The 14,063-nt window shown below is 37.9% G+C and overlaps 1 protein-coding gene across 6 annotated transcripts in view; it reads left to right on the top strand.

Annotated features, from left to right (window-relative positions):
* Positions 1 to 14,063, top strand: part of CHD9 (chromodomain helicase DNA binding protein 9) — a 168,312-nt gene that overhangs the window by 122,345 nt on the left and 31,904 nt on the right. For all 6 annotated transcript variants that reach the window (XM_028093242.2, XM_028093256.2, XM_028093250.2 and 3 more), the window contains 7 exons: positions 904 to 1,100; positions 1,568 to 1,767; positions 5,685 to 5,844; positions 6,280 to 6,369; positions 11,267 to 11,370; positions 11,798 to 11,915; positions 12,542 to 12,599. In XM_028093242.2, the coding sequence (XP_027949043.1) occupies positions 904 to 1,100; positions 1,568 to 1,767; positions 5,685 to 5,844; positions 6,280 to 6,369; positions 11,267 to 11,370; positions 11,798 to 11,915; positions 12,542 to 12,599 (927 nt within the window). The remainder of the gene's footprint in view (positions 1 to 903; positions 1,101 to 1,567; positions 1,768 to 5,684; positions 5,845 to 6,279; positions 6,370 to 11,266; positions 11,371 to 11,797; positions 11,916 to 12,541; positions 12,600 to 14,063) is intronic.

Here is a 14,063-nt window from a genome sequence, read left to right on the forward strand (position 1 = left end):
ATAAAATATTTATATCCTTGGGGTGCCTGGGTGGCCCCCAAGCGGTTGAGCGTCTGCCTTCGGCTCAGGTCATGATCCCAGGGTCCTGGGATCGAGTCCCACATCAGGCTCCCTGCTCACTAGGGAGTCTGCTTCTCCCTTTGCCTCTTCCCCTACCCCTGTTTGTGCACTTGCATGCTCTCTCTCTCTCTCAATCAAATAAAAAAAAATTCTTATATCCTTTGACCAGTATTTTCGGTCCTGGATATTTCCCCTTTTTGGAATTTGTCTTTGGGATAAACTTAGATTACAAAGATTTATTGGAGCATTATTTATTTTAAACTTGAAAACAATCTAAACTACAAATTAAGTAAAGAAAATTAAGATGCATAAATAGTTTAATAATATATTTTATCGTTATTATAGAAGCATAACACAGTAACTCATATTAATAATAAAGCCAGATACCAAATACTTTTCATCCTATGACTGTAAAGTCACAATATTATATGTGTATGATAATGAGAATTTTAAAGGAATATAAAAATTTTTAAGTTGATTTGGTAGGTTGATGAAATTGTTAGTAATTTCTGGGCACCTGGGTGGCTCAATCATTAGGCGTCTGCCTTCGGCTCAGGTCATGGTCCCGGGGTCCTGGGATCAAGTCCCGCATTGGGCTCCCTGCTTGGCGGGAAGCCTGCTTCTCCCTCTCCCACTCCCCCTGCTTGTATTCCTCTCTCACTATGTCTTTCTCTGTCAAATAAATAAAATGTTAAAAAAAAAAAGAAATTGTTAATAATTTCTGTTTTCTGGCTTTTTATAATTATTCTATTCTCTGTATCATTTGAAAGGTGAAAATGTAAAAACACTGTTGTAAGCAAAATAGTAAAATGACCTTCAAGTAATAGCTGTTAAATTTTACAGAACAGCTTGGTTATTGACACTCCAAGAATTAGGAAGCAAACAAGACCTTTTAGTGCCACAAAAGATGAATTGGCTGAATTATCTGAAGCCGAAAGTGAAGGAGATGAAAAACCCAAACTGCGGAGACCCTGTGACCGTTCCAATGGCTATGGAAGAACTGAATGCTTTAGAGTAGAGAAAAATCTTCTAGTTTATGGGTAAAATACTACTTTTAATGTTTCTTGTTAGTAGTCTGCTATAGAAAGTTACAAAAAACATATACCAAATTCTACTGTATTGTTTTTTATCTTGTTAGAATCAATAAAAGCTGTGTAAAGTACCCTAAATTTATTGTTTAACATATATTTATTAGCAGAATGATGGAATATCCTTAATTTGTAAATTATAAATGTATCACTGAAGTCAAATTCCTTGTTGTTCTGAGATTTGCATATTTAGTAATATAAAATGGATAATCTTGTTATCCATTATTGGATAGGATACACTCGAAATCACTCTACCATGACCCTGCATTTTACTTACGGGGAGTGCAGGGGGACTTTATTAGGTAAATCCTATTAATGACAACATGTGTTCTTTTGCAGTTTTCAAGCCTTTTGTCCATGAGTTCTGTTTTTCTCTAGAACTTGACTCGATATTAATGTAAATATACCTTTTTAACCAGATGGGGCCGATGGAGAGAGATTCTGTCTCACGGCCGTTTTAAGAGACAGCTGAACGAGCATGATGTAGAAATAATTTGCCGAGCCCTCTTAGCATATTGCCTGGTTCACTACCGAGGAGATGAGAAAATCAAAGGCTTCATATGGGATCTCATTACTCCAACTGAAGATGGGCAGACACGAGAACTACAGAATCATCTAGGTAAGAAGATAATTGCCTCTTTTTAAATTTATTTTTAGTTATATAGGTAGCACCTACCATAGTACCCTATAAAATACGGAAGCAGTATCAACAACATTAAAGAACGCTTAAACTTCACTCTCCGTTTAAGTTCCAACTTAGAAACTACCAGCTTCTCTGTTTGGTTGGGTTTTACACACAGCTTTACCTGCACTTGGGTTGTTAATCAAACATATATCAGTTTGCAGGTTGTCATCCCAGCAGTCTTCCCATTTGTAATCATGTAGATCTATCTCATTTTTAAAACTCCTTTTTAGTAGTTTGTAGTGCAGATATTGTTTATTTAGCATCTGCTTTAATGATGGGCGCTTAGGACATTTCCAGTTTTTAGACAATTGAAAAACAAGTTTCAGTGAAGATCCTCTGCATTTTTCCTTCTGCATGTGAATAAATCTTTGACTAAGATACATACCAAGAAATGGAATTGTTGAGATACAGCATTTATACATCCTTAGTACCTAAAATGTTGTCTGTGGATTAATAGTATCAGCATCTCTTGGAAGCTTCTTAGAAATACAGAATCTTAGGCATCAGACTTACTGAATCAGAATCTACATTTTAACAAGTTCCTTTGCAATTAGTATATATATTAAAGTTAGGAAACATTGATATACATTTTAAGTTTTCATCAGTACTTTAATTTGCCACGAGATATGGCTCTACCAATTTACAATTCTGTCAGAGATATATGTAAGTACTTTTTTCTCTACATCCTTTCTAATAAAATGTTCTTTTCTGCATAAAGTAATTCTTACATAGCATAAAGTAATTGAATTTTCTGTAAAAATAAAAAAAGATTACTACATCCTGAAATCTGTGTTACAGTTTTGTTCTGTTTAATCAATAAATACCTGCTATAGTGGCTTCTATGTCCTTCTTGTGCAAGGTACTAAAAAGAGAAGAAACAAGATCCCTGAGCTCGGGAACTTTCCATTCCAGCCAGGTAGACAGACATAATAAGAAAGTAGATAAATAATTACAGAATGTGATAAGTATTGTGAAATAAGTAAGTGCTGAGATGGAGAAAAACAGAAAGCACCTATTTTGGATTAGGGTGGTCACTGGAGTCTGTCTTAATAGGGGACAAGGAAATTAGTAATGTGAAGAGTGGACTACCGGTAAAGATTGACACAAATATATCCCTCTTCCTTGAAACCGCACTTACATGTCGTTAAAGAGAAAGAAAAAAATAAGGCATTATGCTTGATCAATTCTACAGGCAGAAGTCCTAGTTTCTTCAACAAACAAAAGGGGTTGGATAGAGAGGCTATGTATAAACCAGTGGGGTTCTCAACCAGACATGATTTTGCGCCCAGTCCTGCCACCATTCAGGGTTGTCACTGCTTTGAGCTTGTTACTAGCATCTAGTAGGTAGAGGCCAAGGGGGCGCAGACAGCTCCCCACAATGAAGAACGATGCGACTCAAAATACTGATAGTGCTGAGATTGAGAACACTGCTATAACCTACAGGATTGGAGAGTCCTCAGCCAGTTGCAGTGTGGGGGCCTGATTTGGATCCTGATGAAAACAGACAACCCAGGATTTTTTTTTATTATCTTTATTAAATAATAGTACATTTGAATATCAAGTATTAGAGAAGTATTAGTGCATTTCTGAGGGCCAATAATGGTATTTTTTAAAAGGAGACCATATACTATCACTAAGAGATACTCAGATATTTATTAACGAACTGAGTGATGTCTTAGATTTACTTCAAAATAATATGGAAGGTTGGGGAATGAACAGGGTACAGATGAAACAAAATTACCATAAGCTGGTAATTATTAAAGTTGGATGATGGGACATAGTGATCCATCATATTATTCCATCTATTTTTGAATCTGCTTAATTCCGTGATTAAAAAATAAATAGGCATAAACCCTCAAAAGAAGAGAGAGAGTGGGAGAGGAAATAGCAACACAGTTTTAGAAGAAAATAGATGAGTGGCTACTAACTCAACCAGAGAGAACCATATCTCAGGTCAGCAGTAGGAAAAGGCAACAACCAATCAATGTGCTTCATAGATTACCCAAAAGTTCCAGTTTGTGACACATCAGGAACCTCTGAAAGTAGGCGTAAGGACAGAGATTTTGACTAGAAGTTGTTTAAAGAAAGTTCAGATTGCCAGACACCCTCTTCAACTCTGTGTAGCCACAATGAAGAAGGACTAAAGTTTATTCTCTAGGGGCGCCTGGGTGGCTCAGTCCATTAAGCGTCTCACTCTTGGTTTTGGCTCAGGTGATGATCTTGGGGTCCTGAGACGAAGCCCTGCATCAGGCTCAGCGCTGGGTGTGGGCCTGCTTAAGAGTGAAGAGGACTGGAATATAGAACAGTATGAGTAGTAACATAGAACAAAGTACACTTTAAGGTGGAAGGCATTAATTAGGATCAAAAAGAGACTACACAATAATAATAAAAATGACTGATCCATAAAAGAAGCTATAACGGGGCGCCCGGCTGCCCCTCCCCCCTAAAAAAAGAAGAAGAAATAACAAGTATAAGCTTTATACATTAAACAAAATAGTCTCAAAATATAAATAAAAAACTGCCAGAATTTTAAGAAGAAATGGGCAAGTCCACATCAAGCTTCTATTTACCATTGTGGTGAAACTCCTAGCTGGTAGAGTACAGCAGGGAAAAGATAGATAAGAATTGAAAGGAATCAAAACTTTATTTTTAGTAATTGTTAAAAATTTTAAGTGAAACAACTCCAGCATCACTGAAGATTCATAGGTAAGCAGTGGTATACATGCAAGTGATAGTCATACAGTAGATTTTTACATGGCAGGAAAATAGGTAAGTTACAGCCTCTTGAGTCAGCAAGTATAAATCTCAAAAAATTACCAACATAATAAGTTGCAGAATTGCCTGTGTTCTATAATGTCTGAAAACTTAAATACGAAATATTTCTCCATCCTACCAGTACAAACAGGCATGGAATGACTAGACAAATACAGGGTAGTGATTATCTCTGGGAAGGAAGGAGTGAATTGGACTTCAACTCTGCATACCTATTCCCTTTAATGAAAAACTGACCAGATATGGAATATGTTAAGATTGAGACTAAGAATACTTTTTTGTATTTTTGAAATATTTCAGGGGCACCTAGGTGACTGAGTCGGTTAACCGTCCAACTCTTGGTGTCATCAGGTCATGATCTCATGGGTCATGAGATCCACCCCCCATGTTGGGCTCCATGTTCAGCAGGAAGTCTGCTTGAGGGTTCTCTTCCTGTGCCTCTCTCCCCACTTGCACTTGTTTTCTCTCTTTCAAATAAATAAATCTTTAAAAAAATAAATATTTCAGGGGCGCCCAGCTGGCTCAGTCAGTGGAGCATGCAACTCTTGATCTTGGGGTTGTAAATTCAAGCCCCACATTGGGTGTAGAGATTATTTAAAATCTTACAGGAAAAAAAAATATTTCACAAAGGTGTCAGAAATAAAATGAATTTAGCTCTCTTAAATAAGAACCCACAATGACTAAACCTAATCCGGTTTTGAAAATCAAGAGACCAAAACTTACTATTTTATAACTCGGGAAGCTAAAAGTAAAGTAGAGGGACAGGTCTGAGCTTTTGGGTTTTACATTTGGAAAAAAATAATGTGTTTTGGAACAAAAAGTAAGAGTGATTAATTTCAGGTACAGAATTGTTGGGTACTTGCAGGGGGGAACTGTTAATAATGTGTATACAATTATCACGTTGACTTACCTTGCGATTGGGTATCAGAGTTGTTACCGTTAATATTTTAAAGATCTCTATATAGCCTGCACAGACCTCCAAAAGTCTCCAGAAATTTCTTGTTTTGAAAAAAATGTTTCAAATTGCAAAACTTTATACAAATTATCCCTGATTTCATGTGTCCTTCTCATTTTAACAGGCCTATCAGCCCCTGTACCCAGGGGTCGGAAAGGGAAGAAAGTAAAGACTCAAACAAGCTCATTTGATATACAGAAAGCAGAATGGCTTCGAAAATATAATCCTGAGCAGCTACTTCAAGATGAAGGATACAAAAAACATATAAAACACCACTGTAATAAGTAGGTAGTAGGGTATTTTTAACACAACTCATTAAAAGTTTATATTTCTGAATTTATTAAAAATCTTAAAGCATGCTGATTTTGAGTACAGAGACAGTGTGGTCTAGGACCAATCCTAATCTTAATCTTACAGGGTATCCTTCAGCAAATCATGGTACCTCTTGTGTCACTGTTTTCATCAACAGAGAGAGAAATAAAACTGGCCTCCAAATGATCTCATTATATCTTACTTGGATATTAAATTATGATGATTGTGAAGATTTTGGAGAAACCTATTGTACTATATATGGTAGTAATGAGATTTATTTAATCAGAAGTAATTATTTAATTATAAAAATTCTGTATACAAATTCTTTTCCAATTTTAACTCATGGATGAATTTTCTTTAATGATTAATATCTTTGTGTCTTTTTAATCCTTTTCCCTCATTTTTAGGGTTTTGCTTCGTGTAAGAATGCTATATTATCTAAAGCAAGAAGTCATTGGAAACGAGTGTCAGAAAGTATTTGATGGAGTTGATGCAAGGTAAATTAAATAACCTGTTGATATTTTCAGTAACATGATGAGGCAAAAGTTATAGGACCAGAAAATTGTAATTAAGTGGCTCCTCATTCAGTGAAGTTCACAAGAAGAAAATTCCACCAAATGTAGAGAATTCACCCTTGCCAATTTGTTGCCTTTCCTCCATTAGTCTCAGTCTTTGGCTCTGTCCCTAATAAAAGCTATAATAATAATAATAAGAGCAGTAGGAGTAAGCTTCCTGCCACCAAATCTAAAACTTCACCTTTCTGTGCTCAGTCTTTTCTCTTCCCTCTTGTTCCAGGGACTGACTTTTATGTCCGTATATGATCCATCCAGTGCCCTGGTCTCTTAGCTCCTTATTCTACATCTCCCTTCTTGAAATGCTATGTTCTTTTTTTTTTTTTTTTTTTTTTACCTTTTTTTCTTTTTTGAAATTCTGTCTTCTGTAGGCATTATGCAAGTTTACCCCCCTGTTGCCGTTTTCCTCCCTGGTCTTTCCTCTTCATTTTCCTATGATTGTCCAGGAGCTCTGCCCTGAGCTCCCTTTCTTGGCTATACTCTCCTTCGGAATCAAATCTGATCAAGAAACAGAAGACTCTCAGACTTACCTGTTCATCCCAGAGCTCTAATCCGAGAGAGCTGCCTCCTAACATTCCCACTGGACAGTCTAATTGACATCTTAAAGTTTCCCTGGCTCTCCAAATCTTCTGCCTCCAACCTTTTTCCTCCTACCTTCCCACACACAGGCCTTCTCCATCCTGCTAAATGGTGGACCATCCAGTTGCTCAGGTGCCATTCTTGATTCCTCTCTTCCTTAAATCCCTCAGAAGGACCTGTGAGCTCCACAAAGTATAGTGTACACCCAAATCTGAGCACTTTTCACCACGTCCTCTGCTAAATCTCTAGTGCACGCCACCATTATGCCATGTTTAGACTTTTGCAGTGGCCTCCGCACTCGGTCTCTGCCTCCTCTCTACAGGCTGACCTTCACTCACACAGCAGCCAGAGTGATCTTTCTGAAGCAGAACTCTGGCCATGGCGCTCCTCTCCTTCAAACGTACCATTTTCTTAGAATAAAATCCATACTCCCTATGGCCCTACATAACTTGTGACCTCTTCCTTCATTCTGTCCCTCACCCACGATGCTGCAGCCACACTGGTGTTTCTGTCTCTCCAGCATATCAAGCTCCTTCTGTGCTCTACCTCCTGGTAGACTTCTGCACCTCCTCTTCCACAGAACTGTCTCTTCAAGTTATTCAGACCTCAGTTCACGTTTTACCTCCTCCCAGAGGCCTTCCCTGGCCTCCCTAGCTAAAGCAGCCTACCAGTCACTCACTACTGCCTGACCTTATTTTATCTATTCATGATGCCTATTAAGGTTATATTTATTTGTATGTCTTTCTCTTCCTATTACAGTTTAAGCTTGAAGGTTAAATATGCTGTTTTATTGATCTTTCTTTTCACAGCCCCTAGAATCTGGGACATAGTAACACCCAATAAATATTTGTTGACTGAGTGACTCCTCTTTTCCCTTGGCCTGACGGGATCCTATCCACTTGTGATTTCCCAGAAACTACATTCTGTGAATTATCCGTACATTTTCCCCTTTCATTAATCTCCCCCTCTTTGGCTTCTCATTTGGACTTTCACATGTTCACATTTCCCTCAGCGTAGACACAGACACACAAAGTCACACGACACTTTGGACCCAATGTCTCCTCACACTATCATAGGATTACTGTGCTTGATTTCACAGCCAGACTTCCGTATCTGTCTCCTTTTTCTCCTCTCCCATTTACAATGTGCTGCCCACCACAGTTCAGCCTCTGCCCCTCACTCCACCACCTACTCCAAGAAGTCCTCACCAATATGCTTGCTGCTAACCCATGGATATATCATAGTGTTTGTCTTACTGTACCTTTTTTTTAAGAATGTATTTATTTATTTGAGAGTGGTGGGGAGGGGCAGAGGGAGAGACTCTCAAGCAACTCCCCCCTGAGCATGGAGCCCAACATGGGGCTCAATCCCACAACCCAAGCCAGAACCAACAGTCAGATGCACAACCTGTATTCACCTGTAGAGGTTCTTTTGAGGTTTCTGCTCACTGCCTTGCAGCTCGTCTTCAGCCTGTCTGTTAAATGTCTTCTCATAGGTGCTCTCTTCTTCTCACCTCCTTTTCTTGGATGCTGTCATCTTTTCTGCGGTGTGAGTTTCTGTTTCTATAGTATATCCAGGCCTTTGCAGTCTTGCTGGAACATTGCCTTTCCCACTTGCCTCCATTCTCCCCCATCTCAATGCTCCACTGGCATCAGCTCAGCCTTTCCTGGCCTCTTAAGTCCGGGTCAGGCACATATCCAAGGTCCAGTGTCACAGCGCGCACCGTGCAGTATTGCAGGTACCTCTTCACAAGAGCAGCGAGTGTCTGCCTTAGCATTTCTGTGGCACGTAGTGAGTGCTGTTTAAATACATTTTACATGAATGGTCTAGCCTGGGGAAGTTAAAGATGGCTTTATGCAAAAGACAGAACATGAGCTAAATCTTTAAAAATAGAAATCAACAACAGGAGCACATGCACATTGTTGTACCCCTTTCCCTAGCAGTTAACAAACACTTAACATGCATCTGGCACTTCACTGGAAGTCTGGGTAGGTATATGCTCTTTTTAAGCAGGAAAGTCTTTCCACTTCTGATGGTCATCCCAGTGTGTTGAGCTTAGAGTGCCACCTGATGGTTGGTGAGGGGAACTACCTGACCCACTTACTTTGCTCTTGCCTTCCTCTTTTGGTTCTTAACGCTTGCTTTCATCTTGGTCAGAAAATCAATCAAATAAATATCTTCTTTAACTGTATTTTTCCTCATCATTTTTTCAGCTTTCATTGTATCACAGGAAAGTCACTCTTTCTGTATTTTCCTACAGTAAGCTAGAAAATACTGTGATTGTAACCCTTTTGTTTTTTAAGAAAAATTAGAGGTAGTAAGATGTTCGTTTAAGTGCAGAAAATTTTCTTTAAGAATCTAGAGAAACGTCTCCATCCTTTTCTCCATATTCCTTGGGTTAAAAACTTTTTTCTACTGGCAAAACATGAAAAATAAAAAGTAATTTCCTATCTATATTTCGTGTTTTATTTACTTACAAGACTTGTAAGTCTTTCGTTTTCATTGCCATTGTCCTTTATTTCTACTATATTAGTAGCTAAGTATTGCGTTCTTGTGGACTAGCTCAGGAACATATAGACCATTTATCAGTTTATTTCTGTATGAAAAGTTATTTTGAGTTCCCAAAGACAGTGAACTTACAAATGAACTTTCGCTACACAACTTAATTGTAAGTTGGAAACTTCCCATTTTTTCAAGACAATAGGCCTTTGTTTATTAACTTATGAAGTTTTGGTGCTAAGACAAGGAGATGAAATCCTACTTAATTTTTGTTATGTTTTATTATCTCTCATTCTTTGAAAATTAATAATTCACGAATATCAAATAGAGAAATTCTCAACTAGAAAATTTGATTTCCCAAGGTAATTTATCCTATACAATCTCTACCCTTTTTTTTTTAAGATCTATTTAGTAGGGCGACTAGGTAGCTCGGTTAAGCATCTGCCATTGGCCTGGGTCATGATCTCAGGGTCCTGGGAACCAGCCCCTCCTTGGGCTCCCTGCTCAGCAGGGAGTCGGCTTGTCTCTCTCCCTCTGCCCCTCCCCCTGCTTGTTCTCTCTTTCGCTCTCAAATAAATAGATAAAATCTTTAAAAAAAAAAAAAGATGTATTATTTATTTGATGGGGGAAGGGGCAGAGGGAGGAGAAAAGTAGACTCCCCATTGAGTGCGGAGCCCCACATGGAATTTAATCCCACGGCCCTGAGATCATGATCTGAGCCAAAAATTAAGAGTCAAATGCTTAACTGACTGAGCCACCCAGGCACCCCTGTACCTTCTTTGTTGAATAAAATATAAGAATGATATGTGTGTGTGTGTGTGTGTGTGTGTATGAAAATTAATAGTATTCATTTGCTAATTATTGTCAGATGTTAGCTATATGCTAGGCTAAGGGAGACAATGGCTTGAATCACTTTGTGAAAAAGTAAACATTTCAGTCCTATACATGGCATATTTTCATTTTTAGTGGTGTTGTATGTGTTACTTATAAAAGGTTTCTGGGAAAATAATAATTTCAAATGATAGCAAAGGAAGTTATGTTTGCAGAATTTTAAGTGCTCTTTAGTAGTTGTTTCATACTTATGAAAACAGCCAAATTACCAAAGCATCATGGATTTCTTATAGTTTTAGTAGTTTATCATATTGTCATTTTTAGGCATGATATTTATATACAACATAAAAATAGCACTTTGAGTGTTTTAGTCAAATTATGAATCAAAACTTGCCATTTTCTTTTGCTTGTAAGCAATGCTTAATTTGTCAGTGGCATTTTCTTACCAGTAGCAGTCTAGAGAAGATATGCCTTGTTTTGCAGCCTAAAGCAATTAATTTGCCCTTCTAGGGCCCCAGTCTCCTCATATACAAAATGAAATATTTGAACCAGCTGATTTTTGTCAGTTTGTTTGCTGACATAAGATTCTACTCTCCCATAAAATGCTGTGTTTATATATCTAAAGGAAATCAGTGGAAAGAATATGATTCCTTAAGAGTAAAGTAAACCTGTTGAAAAATGTCTTCTGTTGAGCTTAAGGATATTAATTCATTTTTTAGTGACTTTGTTGGTCATGTACAATTTTATAATTTTAACTGGTGGTAATTGTGGAAAATAAAAAAAAATCAATGTAATAAAATCATAATGTCTTTTTCTTTAAAACCATAATGCTTTTTACAAGCTAGGTAAAGTTTGCCTCCTCTTTGACTTGTTTGTAATAATTCATAGTGCCATATCGTGATTTTTTTTTAAGTGACATTGATGTTTGGGTCCCAGAACCAGACCACTCAGAAGTTCCTGCTGAATGGTGGGATTTTGATGCTGATAAGTCACTTCTTATTGGAGTTTTTAAACATGGTAAGTGAGAAGGAAGGTAGATAGAGTCATCTTCTGTGTATACTGTAATTCAGCTAGTTCTCAGTTTAATGATTTCCACCTATAGCTTCATTCCAGTAACACTGATGTTATTAATAGATACCATGTAAAGCACAAACTACCAAATTATGTCTGTCAGTCCCTTACACTTTTTCATGAAAGGGGTGGCATACATGACCTGCCCCTATTTTTCATTTTAACTGATAAATTTAATCTAAACTTAAATATACCTATGCCGGACCATGTAATATTTGTGACAATTTCTAGAAAACTTACCTTACCCTGTATTATTTTAATATATGGTCCCTTTAGTCCAGGAACATCATTTGCTCTAAATATGAGGAATGCTTATATTCACACATCTTTTTTCTTTTTATCCTTTTTCTTTCATAATTGGTGATCCCTCCAGGTTATGAAAAATATAACACTATCCGAGCAGACCCAGCATTATGCTTCTTGGAAAGAGTGGGAAAACCTGATGAGAAAGCAGTCGCTGCAGAACAGAGGGCAAATGATTATATGGATGGGTATGTGCACTTCAGAGGCTTGATTTCTCCATATATCTCTATCAACAGCAGCATGTTCTGCCAGTGATGTTTATCTTTAAATAATGTAGTAGTAAGAGAATTGGAGTTTACAATCTAAGAGTTAACGAAACTCTAATAAGTTAGTGTTTATCCAGTGGTGTGCTCAAGGAAGAGACTCCACCTGCCCCATACCCATCCTTGTGGTGAGTCCTTCATTTTTCCATTCTTAATGGTCATGGCCATTAAAGCCATACAATTCTAAGGGCATAGAGGGAAGAAGACAAAGAATATTACAACTTAAGAGAAATAGGATGTTTGTTCATTGTAACTCTTACAAGATCTTTACTATCTTTATTTTCTTACCAAAAGAGAAAAGTAGGGGACTGTATTAAGGTTAATATTACCACATTTAAAAGCGAACTTGGTAGTAAGAGTCAATTAGAGTAGCTTTCTTCTGACTTGCCAAGTAACCGGCTTCACGCTGTGACTTGGGATCATCAGGCTAACGAATAGAGATTTCAGTCTGAAACATGTTAAAAAGTCCTTCCAACAAGACTCCATTTGTCCTTTCAGGAGAAATTTTAAGTCCAGTACAATAATGGTAGCATCTGTTGGTATTTTAACAGGGATGTGGAAGATCCAGAATACAAACCTGCCCCAGCTATCTTTAAAGATGATATAGAGGTATGCTTTGGATCCTGTTTTAAAATCCTCATTCCTGGTTTTTCCATGGTTTCTTTTGTTTGCATTTTCTTTTGTGTGTTTTTCCTTCATATGTTTTCCTTACACATAATTCTGTTCTTCAGATGAGCGAAGTTAGTGATCCACTTAGGTCGACAGTCGTCACAAAGAGTCCTTCAGAATATGCCTGACCTCCCTTCTAGACATGCTGGAGGCCGGGGTGGACATGTGAATGAAATGGAGCTTGCCCACATGCTGCACTGCTAGGAACTAGGAAACACGGTCTCAGGGACAAAACCCCAAAGCAGAATGAAAAGTACACACTGAAAGTACACAGCAACAGATAGAAACTAGACCTACATAAAGGGTTGAAAATAGAGGGTAGAACCTAGAGGAATTCCGAACTGCTAAAGCATAGTTAGTTCTAAGTGTTCTGTTTATAGAAGGTCGAAAGGAAGAAGCAGAGTTGGGTGAAAATACTCCATGGGGTGGGGAAAGGATGTGAAAAGGGATGAGGGCACGGGAGAGGACTAGACAGTGCTGTAACTGCCAGGTAAGGTGTGCTGGTCTTGGTGGCCACAGGGCTTGGATATTGATGCCATTATGAGGACTAGAGAGTATTCAGGCCAGTTGTGGGGTGAGAATGGAGATCCTGCATAGAATGAGAACCCTCAGAGAGCAGTACTCCCTGACAAACAGCACAGGGCAACAGCAAGGGAATTTATCTGATACTGGGTAGGGAAAAAATTATTTCCCCTGAGAATTCATAGCCATAGGCATGCTTTCTCTTGAGCTTACAGTTTGATTCTTTTACATCATCTGCATGGTCCAGGAACTCTCGAACTAAAAATGTAACATAGAAAGGGTCCCGCGGCTGGCAATAACCCTGAGGTACCTAGTAGAAACAAAAAAAGAACTGTGGAAGAAACAGCTTCAATGTAGACTGTACTTGAGTCCTGAAGTTAAAAGCCCTCCATGAAATGAGGTCAAAATCCAAAAATTTAAAATATATGAGGATCAAAAACTAATGATGTAATGTGTGGTGATTAACATAACAATAAAAAATTAAAAATAAAATAAAATATATGAGGAATAATTCACCATGAGTGAATGTTAGCAAATACAACAAATAACAAGATTAGACCTCTAAGAACTTCTGATGGAGATCTATTAAAATAGAAAATAAGGGGCGCCTGGGTGGCTCAGTCAGTTAAGCGGCTGCCTTCGGCTCAGGTCATGATCCCAGGGTCCTGAGATCAAGCCCCACATTGGGCTCCCTGCTCGGCGGAGAGCCCGCTTCTCCCTCTCCCACTGTCTGCCGCTCTGCCTACTTATGCTCTCTCTCTATCTCTGTTAAATAAATAAATAAAAATCTTAAAAAAAAAAAATAAAATAGAAAATAAGTAATTTTTTAAATGGTTAAATACATTAAAGAAAGATCCAAGAGCAAAAGAAAGATCTATGATT

This window comes from Eumetopias jubatus, unplaced genomic scaffold (assembly GCF_037043125.1).
Source record: "Eumetopias jubatus isolate StellerSeaLion01/CBP00866 unplaced genomic scaffold, mEumJub1_p1.0 scaffold_10, whole genome shotgun sequence".
In the NCBI taxonomy this organism is placed as follows: domain Eukaryota; kingdom Metazoa; phylum Chordata; class Mammalia; order Carnivora; family Otariidae; genus Eumetopias; species Eumetopias jubatus.